Here is a 22,538-nt window from a genome sequence, read left to right as displayed (position 1 = left end):
CATGGCCCAGTCGAAATAAAATTGCTGCTGGCGCGGCGCCACTGGCAATAACAGCAACAACATCCCTACAAGACACGTCACCAAAATGGCTAAATGCATTTGCAACGCTTCGTCAGCGCAACGAAAGCGCCACAAAAACAACAACAACAACAACAGCAACTCTGTAGATTGAAGACTGTAGACTGAGCTGTAGAAGAGAGCTGTTGCTGTGTCTGGTGGAAAAGACACCATCGGGCCAGACAGGAACCTGGTACATTGGGCCTTAACTCGCTACGTATGAGATGAGTGCAGTCAAACGAGGGTGGACTGACAAGTATGTGTTACATACAATAATAAGCAAGAACGCAAAAAAATATTTTCTATATTATACTTATTTTAAGTTTTTTTTTTTTCTACATATTGAATATAATATTTAATATTGTTTTCAAATTGTATTTTACGCACGAAATAATACTGAAAATTTTGGATTTTACTAAAAAACTACTTAAAATTGAAAATGGGTTTATCTATTTGTTAAAAATAATGATATTGTTGTACTAGTAATACTTACTGATACCGTAAACGAAATAACAAATCCGAAGTAGATGCTTTTACCGAAACCGATATTTCCTTTTTTTTATTCCCTGATCTTTAGTTTATATTGGAAAGGGATTTTTTTTAAGTATATCTGCTGGACTCGTTAGACGTCAAAAATGCAAAAATTTGCTGATCGAGTTCCTAAAATGCAATTAGAATAAAAAGCAGAGTCACAAGCTGTTGGCTTTCTAACTAACTGGCAAGTTGGCATGTGAGCTATTTAGTGTTGCAAAAGGAGCTACTGAGGTATGTTATAATAGTTATAATTATTATTACGTCGATTTGCTTTATTAGGTCGGCTACTGCTGCAGTCTGGTTTACATTGGTAAATACTCACATCCTGAATTCGCTTTTGATTTGAATTCACATTTTAATTGAAATTACTTACAATAAGATTATGAAATATGCGCTAGACAAGTGTCGAATGCATTTCAAAAATTAATTAAAAAATAACAAGATATTGGGGCTGTCGCCGCATGTGGTGTGTACGCCAGTGTGTGTGTGTGTTTGTGTGTTGTGTGTGGAGTGTCAACCTGGTCAAGATTATTTACATTTACACCTGTTTTTTTTTTTTTTTTTTTGGGCGTTGTCGTCGACTGCGCCGCTCCACTAATGATGCGGCCGGCGGAGTTTGACATTTGGCCGCTCATCGGGACCACCAGCCGAGTGGCAACTTTTTTTTTATAATTTTTGTATCTGTTGATTTCATTGGTGATGGTTATCAGGGTCTGTCAGAGGTCCGCTTAAGGCCTGCATCTGGTCAGCATGTACCGTTGCATCAATTAATGAAAATCTGTCGTTGGGTTGATGTTGATGCCTATCGCCAAAAAAGCGATTAATGCAAATGCCCAGGGCTGAGGGCAAAATAACTTACAATTATCGAAAAGTGTTGAAAATGCGTTGATTGTTTTGGGCTCGATAAACGGCAGCGATAACAACGCAGCGAACAAGATGCCACGACATTATTTTGATAAGACACAAAAATAGCTTAAATATTAATTTGTTTACACTTGATAAAAAAAAGTGAAAAGTTGCATAAATTAGTCAGTTATGTCTGGTCCACTAAAAGGTAGTTGAGTTGGTGACAGAAGTGAGGGAGGGGGACAAGGGCAGCAACGGAAGTGCTGCATTAATCTTTAAATCTTTAGACCACAATTTGTCAAAGCTGCGCGTGGTTTTCATTCATGAATTGCCATCGATTGTCTGAATGAAAATTGAAAAGCCTCGAAAAGCCTTTACAGTCCGCACAACACAAGCACAAGAACAACAACAATAATATCCATTGTCCATTTGCTTGTTTAAAAATAGAAGTAAATTAATAACATAAGTACCTAATCCAATCAATCAAACTGTAAAATCACACAGCGTCCATAGAAACAAACCAAAGCCAATGCAAAAGGTAACCCAGCAACAACGACAACAAGATACAGTTTGAGTGTCTGCCTCTGTGACTGACTGACTACAAGATAAAAACATCAACAGCAACAACGGCCACAGTAACAACAACAACAACAACAACAACATCAGCAACACAAAAGACTCAACGTAAAGTTTTAGCTGTAACAAAAATCGGATATGCCCATCCCTAAAAACTCAGCAGTGAACAACAAACTGAAGGAAAAAAAAAAATTATAGTTATGCTTCCCAAGTTGAGTCCAAGAAATACCCTGTACGCAAATCGATTTATTAATTTCTTAAATCTCGTTATTAAAGTTTTTAAAGAACAGGATATCGAAAAGATTTCTTCTAATGTAACAGCTTGTACAACTGAATTATATACAATTTATTGGAGTGTAGATGTCTTCAACCGCTTATAGCATACATTTTCCAAATTAGCCTTTGTTGAATACAGGGTATAAAAGTAACGAAATTATTAATACAAGAATTGCTATTTTAACATGCGCTTTGCAAAGGGCTTTAACGATATTTCATGAAGTTTATTCCAAGTGTTTAAATTAAAAATCCAGTAAAAAAAATAACGATAAGTAGATCAACTATGTATAGTCTTGTATTTTCATGTATTTTGTACATTTTTCATGGCATAATTAAACTTTTGCATTATATTCCAAACTTATAGTATAATTCAAAAGTAGTTACCAAAAACTTTTAATATTTCATCTTCAAGTTAAATAAATTATCTTAAAAGTTAAGAGTATATTGACTTCGTCGTACTGGTTGTAACTTTATCTTCTTCTTATGGTTTTTCCTTTGTATTTTTTTTTGTCTCCACTATGAGTTGAGTTGATGCTGTCGCCCGGCGACATTGCGGAACTGGAACCGGCGATAGTTGATCGTCCATTGCTGTGGTTCGGTCTGTCGCTGTTACTGGGCTGTCGTTGGGTTCTAAGCCCGCTGTCTGCCAGCCTCCATTGGCATCAGCCTCCATTGGCACAGTCCAGTTTTTAGCCTCATCAGCGGCGGTTTGGCATTCACACCCTTTCCCGAACCGACCCGGCGCAACGGCCGGGCCCTCTGCTCTGACAATCCTTAATTTTTATTATTATTATTATTCTTTTTCCATTTTTTGCCCGGTCTGTCGGTGGGTCTCTGTCTCTCCCTGGCACTGTGGATCTCTGTCTCTTTTATGAATATGAATGGCTTAGCACGCGCCTTTTAAGCCACCAGCTGAGATGACTTGTGGCTTTTCAATTTCTTGTGTTGTCCGTTGCTGTTGCTCTTTTACTTGTTGCCCCGTTGTCGTTCGTATTGATCATTTTAGTTTCAACGATATTTTCTTATTTTTTTTTTTTTTTACTTCTTTATTTTGTGAATTATTGAGTACTTGACAGACGGGGCTCAGTACGTTCCTCTGTTTGTAATGACTGCGCAATTTCTTTTCGCTCAATTGTGGTACTTAGCGTATTACTTGAGATGCCATTGTTTTAGAAAGTATCTAACGGATTGACGCCAAAACAGAGCGTAGCATAAAGACGAGACTAGTAAAGTGGCTAAGATGTTCAAGCCATTAAGAATCCAGCTAACTTTTATATACTTACAAACATGTAAGTATACTTACTTTAGCTTCCAGCTCTTGTAGGGTATACACAAGTTGTCGTAGTTATTGTAGTTATTGTTGTTGTTGATGTGGTGCTTGTTGTTGTCAGGCAATTGCCTTTGACAATTTGTTTGTGAGATGTGCGCCGGAAATGAGTAATCAAGATTATGCGATATTAGCAAAAATAGATTTGATTTTGGGGGCGCTTTGAATGATCGATGAGGTTAGACAGCAGCAACGGTCGAAACAGACAAACAAACAACAACAATCACTTCGTGATCATCTTGTCTTGTGTTGTGTGAATGAAGGCTTACGAAACAGTTAAGAGCTGTCACACACAGATAAAGAGAAACAGAAAGAGAGAGAGACTCAAGCTTAAGATCGCTGATCATACAGTGTGGGTGGAATGTGTATAGACAGTGGCTAGAAGAGAGCCAGCGATCTGTTAAGAGAGTTATGTAATCTTACCAAATCAATGAAGGATGCGAAAAATCTGTTTGAAGCCTGCGAAATGTCTTGCTGACACTCAGTAGATCAGCAGATCAGCTTATTGCGATTGCAAGATCACTCAGTCGATAAATATATCAGTCTATTGAGCTGGCAATCTCTATGTAGATCAGTAGATCAGTCAATTCAATTTACAGATCACTCAGTAGATCAAATCATTGCGATTGCTAGACCACTTAGTTGATCAAACGAGTTAGATTACAAGATCTCTCAGCAGATCAGTTCAGACAGCAATATCGCTCAGGAGATCAGCTTAGTTTATCAGTCAATTTGGAATTGTACTTTCTATAAGCTCAAAGCTTAATTTTAATATAATATTGGAGAGCGGAAAACGAAACCTGTCTTCCTTTTGATCACGCAGAATCATTAGATCATAATTAATTGTGATCACCTGTGAGTCAATGCATACTTAAATTATAATAGGTTAAAAATAAGTAAAGAAGAAAAACTGAAAGAGTTAAGCATTAGATCTAAATTCTTTATATTTTTATATACAAATCTCCAAACTGATCATCTTCTTCGATTCAGCACATGAAGTTGAATGAAATTTGAAGATTTGAGTGCTGTCGGATTGTTTGTTGGTCAATAACTCCCGTATACTCGTAACTTCCACTAGGTCATTCAATGCCAGCCAAGAGCTTTGAGTGCAATTATAATGTAAGTTATGAGCAATATTTTTGAACATCAGGTGAAATGTAAGCCACACGAGCATATAAACCATCGATTTATGATACCTGGTAGCCCAGTAACTGGCAAGAGTAACAGCAACTTGGCATACTAAGGGGAACCGTTTGGTCCGGCCTTTTCTATGGTATTATTTACCCATAGGTATCGGTTTTCAAAGCAAGTTACGGTCTTGAACTGGAAGACGCAAATGAACTTAATCAAGTAATGACCAGGTTGATGAGGCCCGAGCACATTTCTTTTGGACCAAAGTGGTAACATGAGTAATACACAGATACAGATCAGTAGCCAGACAATAAAACCAAAGCCCAGACGACGCACACTGGGGCAGGCGGCCGATATGCGTGGCAAAAATCATTTTTTTGACGAAAGCGTTTGTAAAAAGTAATAAAAGCATTCGATAGAGAAATCTCCAGAGATTACAAATCCAAAAGATTTTTGAAATCAGGTAAAAATTGTGGGCGTGACAGCCTCTCAAAGTTGAAAAATTTTTCAGTGCGCGCACAAATGTGCAAATTTTACTAAAAATGCTAACTTTAAAACGGTTTTGTTGTCAAGTTATACGGCCGATCTTTATGTTTTTGGTTTTATATGAAATGTACATTCATTTCTAAATGAATGCCGTAGAATTTTGTTTCTTCACGTGTTGGGTTTTTATCTCAGCGATGTTTAAAAAAAGCACTAAAATTAGGCTATTTTTTGACTTTGATGGAATAGAACTTCTAATGGACTCCTAAGGACTCCACCCCACTATAACAGGAGTCTTCGGTAATCAATTCTCTATCCAGTCAACCCCGGTCTTTCTTGCGTCCAGCTGCGTCTAAGAGAGTTATAGGCCAAAAACTGATGCAACCTCGCAATAAAATGGTGTTAGAAGAGGAAGAGTGCAGTACAATTTCATACGTTTTCGTTATGCGAGGCATCATACAAGATTTATCAAAAAAGCAAAATTTTTTTTTTTTTTAAATAAACGTAATGAAACTTTTTTTTATATTAAACGATGCTGTTCAAAGAATAAAAAAGATTGAAATTTATATTTCGAACAAAAAATAAATAATTTTTTTTTTAATTTTACATGTAAAATATGCACTGAAAATATTTTTCAACTTTGACCGAAAGCCCTGAATCAACCAGTAGGCCTATTACGCAGTGAAAGCACTCATTTTAAAGCTTATAAAGTTTTCTATCAAATGCTTTTTAAATTTTGAAAATATCTTCACCGGTTCAAAAGATATGATTTTTGCAACGCAAAATGAGGATCTGCCCCACTGTGCGACGCTTGGCCCATTGCCATTAAAACGCAGCCGCATCTTGGGGGCCCTTCTAATTGGCGCATCGTCTAAAATGCTGAACTCAAAATACAGCAACAAAACGTGTAAGAATTACATACACAGGGAAGAATTACAGACCAGTGCATACCCTGTACTTGCCTCTGTAAAGTGTCCTCCAATATATGTATATGATAAAAACATTTTCAAATATTCTGAATACAAACATAATATTAAGATATATAATTAATTTATCATATATATCTTTACAAATATGAAAGATATCAACAACTTAAAAAAATAGAATTAGTCTGCTGTTAACAATGAATACTATTTATAATCTATTGCTTTATACTTTTACACACTTATTATACCCTTTTTGGTCATTTTATGAGTACAGGGTATAAAAAATGCGAGCCACCGACTCGAAGTGGGGCATAAAACCAACATTTTATGTAATGTGTTCATTAGAGTTGCCTGGTCAACTCGAAGTTGAAGTCGAACTCGAAGTCGTGGCCCGAGTCGCGACTCTCGAATAACTGCTCTCTTCTCTCTTTGAATAATTGATCCAATAACACAGCGTGCCGTTGATTTTTACAATCTAGCGATAAAATTTACTATCGTTGATCGATATTATCGCAAAATTGTTATTAATTGTTGGACTTTGGGGCCGCATAGACTTTTAGATTGTGGCCTTTTGTCTTGAAAAATTCTCCAAAGTGTTTTCTTTTGTCTCCCGGCCTCTTACAGTCTATCATTTACATATTAAAATCGATTTTATTGATAGCTTGGCATTTTTCTGGTATTTTGTACCATCTCCATCTAACTCCATCATCTTCCTTATCCACGCGTGTTTACGATTATTCGCTGACAAAGGTTTGACAGACATCGTAAAATGTTGGTGTATCATCAAAATGGTAACTGCTATACGGTCGTTGGTCCACCATATCGATGAGGTATATCATACACTTTTTAGTGGTTCTTTCGTAATATTGTAGGGATTGATTATTTTCCCAAGTTTATGCAACATATTAAAAGAAATTTATGAATCTGTTTCAACAGAAATATATCGATTTTCTATTGATCAATATTTTTAAATATATATGTATACCAATATCTATTTCTTTTTATAGAAGAGAACTCTTTAGATATATAAGTTGTTATATTTCACAATTAACATATTAAAAGATATTAATAAATCTGTTTTTACAGAAATATATCAATTTTCTATTGATCAATATTTTAAAATATATATGTGTACCAATGTCAATTTCTTTTTACAGAAGAAAACTCTTTAAATCTTTAAGTTGTTACATTTCACAATTAACATATTAAAAGAAATTAATAAATCTGTTTCTACAGGAATATATCGATTTTCTATTTATCAAAATTTTAAAATATATATGTATGCCAATATCTATTTCTTTTTATAGAAGATAACTCTTTAGATCTTTAAGTTGTTACACTTCACAATTGCAGGGTATTCTTAGTATCGATCACGCTCTACTTAATAGACATTCGATGTTTATGCTTGCTTCGAAATTTGTTTCAATTTGATTGCGGTTTTTAGGTGTAAATGGCAATTAGTATGACGAGCAGGCAAGGAGGCTGAGACGGTGGCAGACTGGGCAGGGGGTGGGGTAGAGCAGCAAGTTGGCGCTGTGATTTTGAACCATGCGGGGCAGAGATTCCGCTGTCGTCGCAACTTTGTCAGGAGGCTTAAGAGCCAGACTGTCCGTTGACATGACAGGCGACATACATACATGCCACACACGGTTCGCCATTGGCGTCTCTGGCTGTCCACTTTGGCATTCGAAGTCGTAAAATCAGCGAGCGATGCGCTTGCAGTTGTTGTTATAGCTTGTTATTGGTTATTCTTGTTGTTGTTGTTGTTGTTGTTGTTGTTGTTGCTGTTGTACCTGGCTCTTGTTGTTTTTGCTATTGACATAAACTAGCCAAGTAAATGGTTGATCATTAGGCGGCAACAAAATGCTTGCATTTCGCATTTTCAATTCAATTTGTGGTCATTATCCTGGATCAGAGTATCCAAATCTGAGCTTTACTTTTTCCACTCGCATAATACGTGTTTTACACTCTGCAAATTGAGATCATAAATCAACACTAACGAGCCATATAACGCACACACGTAACGCTACCGAACCCAAAAAAAAAAACAACGACAACAACAGCGTAAATACAAAATGGCGGCGATTCTACGTGATTGATAAAAATGGCGTGTCCAATGTTATGCGTTGGTCACTCTGATTTAACCGATTCTGAGGCGTGAAGTGTGACGACCTCGCCCAACGGTAACGAGCTCAGAAGATTCAACATGTGGCACATTGCGCGAAAGTAAGAGGTACAAATATTTTGAAAGTCTTCATACGCACTCTTATTTCTCAATTCTTTTACTTTACAATTTTTGGACATTTCCCTTTTTATCTAAATTAATTCTTGTGATCGCAATATATTAGCTTTTTTTATTCAATCATAAGATGTTAATTATATAGCTAAAAGGAAGAATATAGAAGAAATTATAAATTTAATATTTATAAAAAAAAGTTCAAGCCAGTTCCGGATTTCACTTTTTATTTGGCTGAATATGATCAAATTTAATTTTTCTTGTTCTAATCAGTCTAAATATTAAAATAATATTGTTTTCACTTTAACAGGAAAAATTTTGGAACTTCAAGTCAATTCAATCCTCACGATTTTACACAAATGAAATAAGAACAGCTTAAAGATATTCTTTATAAAAGATAATCTAGGTCTTAAGAATTTTTAAATTTACAATTAGATTCTTCCTTTCAAACTTATACCAGGGTTCAGTGAGATCTAAATCCTAACACTATAAGCCAAAGCTCGATTAGGGAATATTTAATCTAATCGAGAACAAAAATATATCACTCTCTTCCTCTCTTTCTCCTTCAATCTCTGCCACATACAGAAATAAATATTGTACTATATTTGTTAAAACCTATATAAAATTGTTTAGATGCTAGCTGGTAATAAAAAAAATGTATAATAGATTTTTAACAAAGTTTATAACTTTAAATAAATTAGTTAAATATAGTTGTTATTTCTGAAATAAAATCGCCGAAGTTACAAAATAATCTAGAATAACATTGAAGACTAGCTTTAACTTTGTAGCTCTTATAGTCAAATTCAAATCTTATATGCGATAAATACAAATTTATGTATATAAAATTCTTGGAATATCTATTACGAACCCCTGCAATTTCTAAAGCCGTTATACAAATTCAAATGGCTTCTTTTTGGAGCTAAGATCCCGCCCTGCTGGGTCGCTTCTAATGAGACGGAACAATGTATTTATTTTGAACTGGATTGGCGCCTGTGATTCGTTTTAATGCGTCCAAGGCAGGAGGCCGATATGCCGCTGACACTTGCCGCATTGGGACAGAGATAGATAGATAGAGATAGATAGAAGAGAGAGGGCTTGCGTCTAGTGTTGCGGCTCATTTTGGCTTTCATTCTGCTAATGAGCCGCTCAGTTGATTTCGAGTCTTATTTATGCCACTTGGTTGGTCATATCTCTGCTTTGTTTCCAAAACATTTTGCTGTGGCATCAATTAAGAGAAGCTTACTCTGCCGAACTCTCTAGCTACCGCGGCTAAGACTAAGAAACTAGTTTTTGATCCAACTTCAACTTCAACTTCAACTGTGACTCCCAACTCGTTAAATGGCTGTCGGAAAAATGGTTTTGCGCTTAAGCCAAAACATGAAAATTGAAATGTTTTATTAATATTTTTCAACAGCTCTGACGCAAGTTAATTAAAGATTTGTGTCTTTCGTATTTTATTTTAATTTTTATTTTGTGTCTGTCGTTGCAATTGCAATTGTTTAACTCCTGACAGTTTGGACACTTGTATTATAACTATTTTGCCATTGGGTGGTTTTATCCAAAGGAGCTGAAACTGTCGACAAAAATGTCGTATATAAATACATATTACAAAATTGTATGCAGACTATTTGTAAAAAAAAAAAAGTATTGTATTTTTAATTTGGTATAATTTTAGTTTTTATACAGAAAATCATTCAATAGTTTATTATCTATAAAATTTTACAATTTTTTTCTGTATTCTGTAAGGAAATCAATAAATAGTATTCTTCCCCTTTTTTTGTATTTTTGGCAGTAAAGTCCATGTCTTACAAGCCTTAAACAAAACGCGTTTTGTATAAATTTTCCCTCTTTTTGTTTGGTTCAAATGCTACACATTTTTTGCCCATTCAAACATTTATAGCCTTGTCGAGCGAGCCAAATAGACACAAACACAGACACAGATACAGATACAAATACAGTTTTAGTTTCAGAGGTAGATCGCCACATTTGGGGCGTTTACATTTCGGTCTAAACTAGTTTGGGAATGTGGTGCAGTTTCATTTTTTTTTTTTACTTTTATGTTGGTTTTGTCTTTTCTGGCATTTTGTAAATATTTTAATTATTTTCATAACGCCCCAACAAAAAACCGACGGCAAATTTGCCAGATTTTTAACTGATCGCTTGAAATGAAACAAGATCAAGTGATAGCGGTAACATCGAACATTTTTTTACTTATCTCTTGATCTTTGATATGCAACTGCTCCAAATTACTTAGTGTCAATAAAATTTTATTAATTATATTCTTAGAATTGCCATTTATATATATAAATCGTAAGAATTAACTAATTGAAACGACAACTTACTGATTAGAATTTAAAAAAAAAATAGCTAAAAACGAATAGTAAAATTCTTAAGCTTCATTGTGAAATACTGCACCAAAAAGATCTATCTATTTTAAAATTATTTTAGGTATACTGCTTTATTTTATTCTATGTACTCTTTCCCTATAATCTACTGATAGTGTTACAATATTTACTTAAGAAAAACAATCAAAAATATTAGGTATAAATTCAATACGTCCTGGAAATACGAAATAGAAAGCCGGGTTAGCATACACATTAGGGTGTATCGATTTTTTCAAAAAAAAAAAAAAAAATGGTATCCCATATTCGTAATCTACGGTCAATTCTAAGATATTTTTACCAAGAAACTATAGTTCTAAAATCAATTTCTAGTCCCCGCTTTTTGAGTTTGCATGCACTTTGATGACGCGCGCTTTCTTATTAGCGGCTCATTAGAGCTGGCAATTGACGCCTCTGTGATGACACGCCCATCAAGTGAAATTGGCAACACGCAACGTCAGCTCGTTATATGAGCCGCTGATTACGCACCCAATCTTTAGCCAACCCAGAGAGAGAGAGAGAGAAAGAGTGCTGCAATTATTTGCACGCAAATAAACAATTCCAATGATCTTTGGGGCGTTTATCACTGGTCGCACAACCTGGGGACAGCCAACAGGCGTTTAATTTTACGGCTTTATTAACCACAGGTAACAGACGCAACAGGTTGATAGTTAGTCAAACAGGCAGTCCAGTCCAGCCACAGTCCGGCCACAGCTGGTAATTTGATGGCCCCCAGGGCAAACACCAAGTGCAGGCCATTCAAACTGAGCTACTGTCTTTGGTGATTTGATTTAACAGCTGCCACATTCACAGCATCACAGCACCTCATGATTACTAGATGGTACAGCTTCAAGCAACTCCGGAATAATAACCCCAACATTGAGTCTACATTTTACTAAATTTTATTCGCTTTATCATTAAGACGATAGAGCTAAGCTTTCAATTGCTTTTCTTTCAAACTTTTTTTAAATTTAAGAATTCAATAAAATTACGATATCTATTATTTAACTCCTTTCTGGTTGACTTTCAACTGAACATACTTATATTAAATTTTATCTCTTTATTTAAGACGTTTTGATCGCTCCTTATTCCCTACATTTATTGACAGTACACTGATAAAAACAATGTTCTAAAATCAAGATTTTGGTCTCAAAACTACGAATTTTGGTCTAAACAATGCGTCGAGAATTTCTTGAATTAAGAAAACATATCTTGGTTTTAAGAACATTTCAAATAAGACCAAGTTCTTTTTTTAAGAATTCTGAAAATCAAAAAATAAAAAGATTAAAAAATAATTTTTCAACTTTTTTTTTTTTTACATAGATTTTATTTTTTCTTGGTAATTTTATAAATTATATTTTTATTTGTTACGAGTGGGATTTGAACCGGCGCCTACTGCTTCAAAAGTGAAGCGGTTTCTCCAACCAGAGCGATACCATTTATCTTATATGAAATAGTACATATTTATACTTTCCTAACAATTTAAGATTTTTATTCTTGTATTATAAACTATGATTTTTGAGATTAATATTCTTAAAATTAGGAAGATGATCTTGAAATGTTGGTTATTTTAAGAACAAAAAGTTTAAGATGAATGTTCTTGATTTTAGACGTTATTCTTTTTTTCAGTGTACCTTTTAAATGTACACAGATTGTGGACAATTGGGTTAGTGAATTCCACGTCGGGTTGTAAAGAAAACTCGTAGATAGGCTTTTTATTAGTAATTTTCGTTCAGCATTGAAAAACAGCCTAGATTTATTTGTCATCATCTATTAATATTTTTATAGCTTAAACCTTAATTCTAAAATCCAGCACATACACAATAAGTAATGCTAACTAGCAGTCATAATACCTAAAACAAAAACATATCCATAAATTATTGTAACGCATACGAAAGAAGATTCGAGTATATTTAAGAAATGTCGAGCACTTCGAGCGTTTCACGCAGATCGAACCCAAAGCCAAAGGCAAAGGGGAAGCCGGTACAGGGGAAGAACAAGCGAGTTGATAAGACACCGAATACAGAGTTGGTAGCGATTCTCGAGAAGTTCAGTGTGCTGGAGCAGGTGGACATTAGACGCAACTGTGAACTGTTGCCCAAGGTGATTATGTCGACGTGGCGGGAGTGTTACAAGCACTTGGATATGTATGAGTTTCAGCAGCAGCTGATTGGCGATGCACTGCATCAATTTCTGTACAAGATGCGACGTCACTTTACCAGTGCGCGTTTTAAGGGCGAACAGCTTCAGGAGCAGCTCAACATTCTGGATAGCAGCGGGATTGCCGAGTTGCCAGATGTGCGAGAATGCGAAATTACCTGGGACAACAACATGAAGGACAATTCCACCCAATGGCCACTGCACGCGCTGCCCAAGCTGCTGGGTCGCCTGAATCATATGCAGATGTACATGCCCGTCAAGGTGGGATTCATTGAGCACTTCGGCCAGCTGAAGTCCTTGTCACTGCATGAGGAAGTGTCCAGAGAGGCACTCACTGCCATTTGGAATGGCTGTAAGTGCTTGAAGCGCCTCAAGTTTTTTGGCGGTGGAACTCTCAATACAATCGGCATCTCGCAGTGTCTGGAGCTGCGTGAATTGACTTTGCCAGTGGCAGCTTTTAATGCGAGCAGCGCCTTTGAGGTGCTCCAGATGCCACAATTGCAGTTGCTGGAGCTACTGCCAAAGGATGAATCCACCGAGGCAACCACGGATGCCATCTCCCTGGTGCTGCGGCAACGTGCCCTTGATATTTACAGCTTCCAGCTGAATAGCTGCCAATTGGACGGTGCCAACTGGCTGCCAAAGTTGGAGCTTCATCGCTGCATCCATCTAAAAAGCCTTGTGCTAATCGATTGTCAGTTTAATGAACTGGATATGATGAGTCTTGGATCACTGCATGTGCTGGATCAGGCAACGTTCTGTCACTGCTCCGATCTCAAGGATTCGCAAGTACTCAACTTTGCCAAGGCTTGTCCGCAGCTCACACAGCTCCATTTGTTCGATTGCAAGCAACTGACGACCAAGTTGCTCTACAATCTCTGCGAATGGCGTTGCTGCGACAAACAGGGTGCACCTCCGCTCCAGCTCAATCTGGGAGATTGTCAGCCACTCAAGGAGGAGTTCAAACAACATGTAAGTAGTAATTAGGTTTGTAACGCTTTAAGCGTAGTTTTTCTATAATTTTCGATTGCAGTTTCTGTTGCAATCGTCGTTGGAGTTGCTCGAGACGCCACAGGAAGAGCATCCTCAATTGCAACACGTGCAGTTCCTTTTTCTGCGTCCTATTTCCAAATAATAAATGTTATAGATTTGCAGCCCCATTAATCATATGCAGTCGTTTAGCAATTCTTTATATAGCTTCTAGCTATATTAGGTTCTGAAATACCCTTTCTTGTATTTTTTATAACTTTTCAGTTTCTTAACCGATCGTAATAAAAACCGAGACCCACAGGACCAACAACAGTTTAAATTTTGGGAGACCCTTTGCAGAAATTTAAATGCGGAATGAATTTAGAGAACAAACCGTGTTCAAACCATGATCTCCGTTTGAAAATCGATTTTTTGACCTAGCAACTTTATTTATATAGTAATCATTATAGGTTTTATTATAAAACTCAAGAAATAATCATTGTTTTTGATTTTTTGTATTTTAATTATGTTTACGCTTGAGCAAAAAAATAAAACTCAAATATAATAATTTTTTAATATTTTTTAATATGAATTTTTTTTTTAATGTACCGAACCCGTACCGGTATAAACGTTTTCGGTTCTTAAAAATGCATCTACATATTTCGGTTACGGTTCCGGTTACGCTACTAAAGATTAAACGGTTAGTTTCAGTTTACGGTTTCGTTGCCTGATGTTAATAATTATATAATTCCACTTTGACTTCCAATGCCGATAAAAAAAAAACGCTTTAAAATTGGTATTAAATTTAAGTAGTACTTTACCCTATATACATAGTTTCTTACATAATTATTGTTATAATTTTAAAAAAATATCGCCACTCAATATCGCCATTTATTACATATTTCAATTTTTAGCTCAACTGACAGTCAGCCCTATTATACCCACTGTACCCCGAAGTACAGGGTATGACAAGTAAAGTATATATAGTACTCTATGAACTGCTTTCTCTATCTATCACTGGAAGCTGTTGAATTTGCGGACTTGTTGCTAATTGGCCGCCCGCCATGTGGCGATTTGTCAATGCGACGGTACTCGACGCATGCGCCACGCAATGTGGCAGCTACTTACTCGTACTGAAAAGCCGCTGCGCACCAACACAAAAAAAAAAAACACACGCAACACGCGTTGCAACAACAAAATTTGTCATGGCAACTTCATCGTTTTGGGCGGCCGTTTTGTCAGTGGCCAACGTTGTGGAATGCTAACAAATTTGTGAACATGCCACAATTTACAGTTCCATGGTTACGATTATACAACTTGCCGTGCGTGTATGTGTGTGTGTGTGTGTGTGTGTGTGTGTGGGGCCCACCCATTGTTATAATTATTGGGCGCCCATGTACAAGTGACAATTCAACTTTGACTGGCATTTGTGGAGCACAACATGCCGCATGCAACATGTGTTGCAAGTTGTTGCGCTTGTTGATCACAAAACTCAACAGCTGTTGGACAACACTTTGATCTGACTGGTCTATAGAGAGCTTTGCCAAACAGGTAGCTTAATTAACTGAAACTTTGGAATTTCCTTGAATTTTCATTTTTGAGACATCATAACCGATAAATTTTCAAAGAGATTCATGTGTTTTAATTTTTTTTACAATCATTTATTTTGTAGAACTCCATGTCTACTTAAGGGATTAATTTTAGACATATAACTTTTTGAAATAAATAATTTTTTAATTTAATGTGTAAAATAGTTTGACTTTATAAATCAAAAATGTTGACATGTTAAAACTTAATTAGCTAATTATCAATTAAGCTTAAACATGTTAAAGTAAATAATTTTTTTGAACCAAACCCTAACTTACATCATCTGCTTCCTTTAAATAAAAAAGAAAATGAAAAAACATACTAGGGAACTTGAGTTTAATAAATTCAATATTAACAATTTTAGCGATCTACAATACATGTATCTGCTCTTTCACTCTCTACAACTTACTGCCCTACTGCACACTCGTCTCCCCACGTTTCACCTACCCGTGATTCGATTGGTGACTTCTCAGTTTTCTTGCACTAATTCGTTTTCACACTTTTCATGCTTCAGACAGGCTGAAATGGCCGTAGGGGCTTTGATTTTGCCAGCGCCTAATTTCATACGCCGATCTTACAATCGAACTGGCATCCTCCCAGTACACACCTCAGCTCACCTGGCCTTTCCTCCTTCCTTATTGCCTGCAGTAGTTGTGGCAGCTCACTAATATTTATATTTGCCCTGCATTTCTTTCGAGCGATGCAAGAGATTTGATAAAGAAATGGAAATGTAGCTCCAACTGGATGCACGGGGAGAGGGAGCGGGGCAGCTGGGCAGACAAGCGACGTCTATGGCGGCGAAAGGTGCGAATAAATAATTTTCAGTAGCCGCAATAGCCACCAACCACCACCACATCAAGCGGCGACCACTCGACGACCCACTGTACACCATACATAGTCGGAGCTGGAGCCAGACAAATATTTTATTGCAAATTTGCTGATATTGGACGACAGGCGGCCACTGCAGCAGTTGCCCGGCTGTTTTGCATATTAAATTTATTTTATTGAATATGGACAAAGATATGCGCAGATAGGCGAGAATGGATTCAAAAGTACTGAAAGACTTCATCAGCAGTCGATAATTATATCGAAAGCTATCGATTTATAATAAAAGCTATAGATCAGCTAGTAGTGTTTAATTTTAGCAAAGAATCAAATTAAAGATAATTAATTTAGTTATTTTTATAAAAGAATTAAATTTATAATGCTGATATATTCTTTGCGTCTTGTTCTATATATTGTAAGAAATTTTGTAAGATTTCTGGATTTTATGCAAGCTAAAACAGAATTGTAAACTTTTAACTCATTTTGAAATAATTGAGGGATAAAACTTCCGCCAATACCTTTAGTTTTACAGACAGTTTTAAGCTGTGTTTAATAGTTTAATTTTTAACCATTTTGAGAACTATTGCCAATGTGTCTATTTTTAAGGTGCTTAAAAGTTTTTTCAAGTGAAGAGCTGCCTTTTTTTAACAGCAATAATAATTTTGAGTGTAGCTTAGCCTGAATACTTTTTGGTCCACTCTCGTTAGCATTTAAAGTGCTGGATTATTGTATCATAGTACCCCACTTTCCCACTCTCTTTTGTTAGCTCACCCTAACTTTTTTTTCCTTCTCGCTCTCTCTTTCTCTCTCGCTCCCACTCGCACTCGCTCTCTTTATAATTGCAACAAACGCCACGCTTAGAGCCCAGCGGGCGATGAATTATTAATTGCCGTTGATTTGCATTGAGATTTCTTGGCCCGGGTTCATTATTAGAGCACTCTTGGCCGAAATGGTTTGCAGCCAAGAAATTGCTAGCCATGTGTAAACATAATAATCAACGGGCATTATATGTCGATATATGGCGATCAGCAAATGCGCTTTGCAAAATGGCCGCCGGACAACGCGGCCCCCAATTGACACCTGAGCGTCCGTTATTCTTGTAGCTGTTGCTGTTGTTGTTATTGTTGTTGCTGTTATTGTTGCTGCCGCTGCAGCTGTAATTGTTATTTATGCACTTGCATTTAACTGTAATGGTATGTAACCTGCCATGCCCCCTGGTGGTGGGCGTAACTGGAGCGTTTTGGTAGCCTATGCGATTACACAAGAGTTTAGCACTCTTAATTGTGGCAAAGCATAAGTGCATATTGGGATTGGGGCACATTCCAAATACGAACGCCAATTTTCTCGGGGTTGCCCGACGTGCTGTTATTTACACTGTGTACACATAAAACGCTGACGAATCTTTAAAAAAATATAAAACATCTAGTAGAAAGGGTTAGAGTTGAGCAAACTCAACTGTGAGAAACCCTGTACTTATTCTGTACAACAATTTTTTGAAGAGCTAATCCAAAATAAAAGAAATAAACTCAAACATAAACATAGAATATCGAAAGCTTCTAAGACATGCAAGTTCAGGATCATCAGAATATTTTACGATATCCACTAAGCCAGTGCCAAGAGTATAATGAAATTTATCGTGTTAAGCTATCGGATAATAATCCGATACAAATGAAAATTTCAGCACATATCTCCAAAAAAATAAGCTGTTTGTTTCTGTTAAAATTTTCTTGTTCTTCATATTTTTCCCTACCAAATTGTAATATACAGGGGTGCCAACCAACAGGGGTGCAACCAACAGGGATACCAACCGAAAAACTCCAAAAAATGTATGCGGTTTTGGGAGATATTCGGTTGGTTTCCCTGGCCAACTTGACCTGCTAAGGATTTCACGAACGTTTGGTGCCTCTAGCTCTTTTCATCTCTGTGTTCTAGGTGTTCATACATACGGACTAATGGACTGTCGCTAAGTATAAGTCCACCGCTTCAAAATGTAAAGCATTTTGAAAGATTTCTATGCTTCAAAATTCCTGATATCCAATTTTGTGACAAACAACAAGTTATTCTTAAAAATTAAAAATAATTAAAAATAAGCCGTTTACAGTAGTAGATGCCTTATTTTGACAACTACAATAGACTTTTTATACTTTTAAGCACAGGGTCTAAAAAGAGGCAGGAGAGCATCCAGTGACACCGCAATCACCTCCAAGCAACTAGCCAAACACACGCGCTTAAGTTCAACTTGAGCCCCAATATGCTGATGATGATGATGATGATGATGAGTAAGAAGATGATGATGAAGATGACGCTGATAATGAAGATGACGATGATGGTGTTGGGTTGATGTGACTACTGTGTTGCAGCCTGGCTGCTTGGCAGTGTTGATCCCTGGAATTTTGACTTGGGCAAAGGCAAAAGGCAACGGCAAACGGCTTTTGTGCTGTGCGCAACCACTTAACTTGCTTAAGCGCTGTTTGCTTGTCAAAATTGCAGCAGCCGCCACCACCACAAACAGCAACAACAACAGCAGCAACAGCAAGAAGAAGAAGAAAAAGAGCAGCAAAAGCCACAAGGCACGTCTCTTTTCAAGATGACGCAGTCAGAATGGCTCCTCAGCTATAACCAAATGAATTAACCCTTTTACTTTGTACACAGTGGCAGTGGCGGCCACAACAACAACAACAACCATGCCAACTGATTTGTTATATTCCCGCAGCTACTGTTGTTGCAATAAGTGTGGGTTCTGTGTTTTTGGCCATCGCTTACACCAGTGCCAAAATGTTAAGCAAGAGAGCGGCTGAGCGAGAGAAAAAGAGAACTCATGTAAGCTTATCCAGTGTATATCGATAGCCGATAATGATATCTCGACAGAAAACCACTTTTGCCAAATAACTATTTTATCAATTTTTATTTTATTTGCCTTAAAAGTTTTATAAAGTAGAAAACAAAACACTAAAATCATTCATTTTTAAATGTGTTTTTTACCTCTTTTCTTTATATGACTATTTAAAGTTGGCTACTTTTAATGCTCAAAAAATATTTTACAACGTAGACGTAGCAGAAAGTAAATTTTTATTCAATTACGTATCTTAGTTTAACTTTTAACTTAGTTAAACTTTTTGGCTGAAGTATAAATTAATAATGTTATTTAAAGATCAGTGAATCAAAGCGAAACAGATATAGGTTACGGTATTGGTTCCGGTGCCTCCCAAAATAACTATTTCGATAAAAGGTTACATTTCAGTAATTTTATGACATCGAAAAAAACAGACCTAGGGCAAACAAATTTTTTTGAACGAATTTAAAAATATTTGAATGCAGAATGTATTAAGAGGCCAAATTATGATCAAAATGACATTCCGCTTAAAAATTGGTTCAGTTTTGATTAAGTTATGACAGTTTGAAGTTGGTCAGACTGCGGTCAGATTTTGTTCAATTTGGCATGATTTTTTACAAAAAAATGAAAGGTTTCAGAATCAAGTTTAAAGTGTTCTTTTATACTAATTACGATATAGGGAGTTGATTAAAAGTGAAAACTTGAGATTTAAAATTTTGAATTTTCGAAATTTCAAGGGGACCCTTAGCATCGAGTTCGAATCTTGGTCGAAAATAATTAAAATTTCGATATGAACAAAAATTGAATACAGAATGAATTTTGAGGCCAAATCATGATCAAAATGACATCCCGATTAAAATCGGTTAATTTTTGATAAAGTTATGAGAGTTCAAAGTTTTTGAAAACATGTCAAGGGGTAGGTATGGAAAATTAGATGATAGAGGGCTTAGAGTCGAAAAAATATAAAATTTTCTGAGTGAACAAAAATTTAATACAGAATGAATTTAGAGGTCAAATCATGAATAAAATGACATTCCGCTTGAAAATCGGTTAATTTTTGATTAAGTTATGAGAGATCAAAGTTTTTGAAAAAATGTCAAGGGGTAGGTATGGAAAATTAGATGATAGAGGGCTTAGAATCGAAAAAATATAAAATTTTCTGAATGAACAATAATTTAATACAGAATGAATTTAGAGGTCAAATCATGAATAAAATGACATTCCGCTTGAAAATCTATTCAGTTTTAATCAAGTTATGACGGTTGGAAGTTGGACAACTCTTTGACCTAGCAACTTTACCACAACCGTACCGGTAAAAACGTTTCGGTATTCGGTTCTTGACAGAGAATTTTCATTCGGTTACGGTTTCAGTTTCGGTACTAAAAATGAAACGGTTAGTTTTGGTTAACGGTTCCGGTACCAGTTCCGGTGTTATTCCCTGATAAAGACAAAAAAGTACTATTTAGTAGCTAAAATCTTTATTTGGTTTATTTTCCATTTATATTTAATTTTTGGATGTACTATACTGTAAATAATAATCATATATGTATGTATATTGTGGTGGCTGTCAAGTGTTCTAACATTTTCGGTACAGTTATTGGTGTACATTTAAATACAAGTACAAATGCTTACCGCTTGCCACTCGAGATGAAGGAGATGTGGAGGAGAATTGCGCGTAAATTCGTTGCGGTCTTGGGACTTGCGCGTCATCAACATAATCGCCGTCAACAGGCCGTCAACAACATCAAACCGTCAGCAAAATGTTGCTACTGTTTTCAGCGGCGCAGACAGAAGCAACTGTCTCTGACCAAGACCAACCACAACAGCAACAACAGCAACAACAACCACATTGGCAACGGGGCAAATGTGAAGTGGTTTTTTTTTTATGATGAGCGAAGCACTTTCAACTGACATAGCAATCCAGAGACCAGACGGTTTACACACAACAAAAGCGTGTCAAACATTCTGTGCAAAATCTGTCGGATGTGGGTACAAAACAAAAACAAAACACAACCAACAAAAACAAATTTTAAAAAGATACTATATACTCGCACAAACATATGTACAGATAGAGAATAAGATCAGATCAAGAACAATGTTGCGACCGGTGCTTTTTCTGTTTTACACGGTGGAATCTGTACTCAACGTATTGCTCATGTACTTTCATATACGTGGCTTTTTAACGCAACCCTTGGATTTTCTACCGATCCTCAAGCAGATCAATCACTACTTCTATTCAGTATGCTTCTATATATTCACGGTATTAACGCTGTGTGCCAGTATCAATATCTGCACGGGTCACAACTATTCCATATGCGAGGAGGTTGTACGGACACTCTGCGGCTTCGTTATACATATTATCATTTCACTGATGACGCTGGAGAATGCGGAGAGTGACTTTCATATGATGTACATAATGCGTTTGCAAAATGAAGGTGTGGAAAAACCAGTTCATCCATTCTTTGAATATATGCGATCCCAGGCGGTATGCTCGCTAGCCTGTGGAGTTGCTTATCTGCTCCATGGCATTCTTGTTATCGACGTACTACTGTCCGGATCGGAGCCAAACACTACACAGCCCAATGAAGCGGATGATGACGAAGATTATGTACCTGTTCGTTTCTATGTATTGGGCGAAATGTTCCATTCACGTCTTGAAAAATATGAATGGTTCAATGATTTTTCTCGTGGCACTCAAATTCCAATTTAAATTCAAATTCTCAATAATTTCTATAATTTTTGTATATTTTTACTAACATAACATATACGCAATATTAAAGTTCTGACTGTATGACGTCAGTGACGCAACAGTTTTATGGATCCCAAAGCCCTCAATGTGACGACAATGTGCCACAGATAAGCAGCTGTCAGGAACGAAGAGCGCGTGCGCCGTCCTGACTCTAGAAAATCAATAAATTATGGGCTAAGGCCAGTCAAGAGCAAGGCAAACCGTTGCCACTGCCCAAAGTTTTCCGCCCAACTTGTGCAAGTTTGCCTTGTAAGCGGTGAGAAGGGGTACGGGTAGTACACTTGGGTGCTTTTTTCATTCATAAAACTGCGCGTTCACTTTCCATTTTGCTTGCCTTACTCAAGGCTATTTTTAACGCACACCAGCCGGCCGGAAATTGCGTTTGGAGACAGCTTTTTGGCGCAGTAAAGTATATTTCAAACTACCTAAACTAAGTAAAAATCTATGCGTATTAAAACTTAATGGATCACTTGACGTTATAACGAACTAATTTGAATATGTACACAATTTACTGTTAATCAATAGTTAATCTCAATCAATATCAATAACTTTGTAACAGTCAGAGTCTTGTTTGATTAAAATTTGAGTTAAACGCTTTTATAAACACTTTTAAATGCAATTTAGCGCAAAATGTGATTTAAA

The 22,538-nt window shown here is 36.4% G+C and overlaps 2 protein-coding genes across 2 annotated transcripts; both read left to right on the top strand.

Annotated features, from left to right (window-relative positions):
• The first annotated feature begins 12,557 nt into the window (after positions 1–12,557).
• LOC117790644 lies at positions 12,558–14,097 on the top strand. The gene is made up of 2 exons (XM_034630142.1): positions 12,558–13,905; positions 13,967–14,097. Exons 1-2 carry the CDS (start codon positions 12,694–12,696, stop codon positions 14,066–14,068), a joined length of 1,314 nt encoding a protein of 437 aa, XP_034486033.1. The 5' UTR covers positions 12,558–12,693; the 3' UTR covers positions 14,069–14,097.
• A 7,057-nt stretch (positions 14,098–21,154) lies between these two features.
• Positions 21,155–21,974, top strand: LOC117791141. Its single transcript, XM_034630809.1, has one exon. The coding sequence runs from the start codon at positions 21,243–21,245 to the stop codon at positions 21,855–21,857; it is 615 nt and encodes a 204-aa protein (XP_034486700.1). The 5' UTR covers positions 21,155–21,242; the 3' UTR covers positions 21,858–21,974.
• The last annotated feature ends 564 nt before the right edge of the window (positions 21,975–22,538 follow it).

Source organism: Drosophila innubila (assembly GCF_004354385.1).
Source record: "Drosophila innubila isolate TH190305 chromosome 3R unlocalized genomic scaffold, UK_Dinn_1.0 2_E_3R, whole genome shotgun sequence".
Taxonomy (NCBI): Eukaryota; Metazoa; Arthropoda; class Insecta; order Diptera; family Drosophilidae; genus Drosophila; species Drosophila innubila.
This window is presented reverse-complemented; position numbering and strand designations above follow the sequence as displayed.

What these genes read in the sequence shown, in the direction of transcription:
- LOC117790644 (XM_034630142.1), top strand. Translation starts at nt 12,694, where the DNA reads ATGTCGAGCACTTCGAGCGTTTCACGCAGATCGAACCCAAAGCCAAAG. An exon ending in AGGAGGAGTTCAAACAACAT is followed by an intron (nt 13,906 to 13,966) that starts GTAAGTAGTAAT and finishes TTTCGATTGCAG; the next exon opens with TTTCTGTTGCAATCGTCGTT.
- LOC117791141 (XM_034630809.1), top strand. Translation starts at nt 21,243, where the DNA reads ATGTTGCGACCGGTGCTTTTTCTGTTTTACACGGTGGAATCTGTACTC.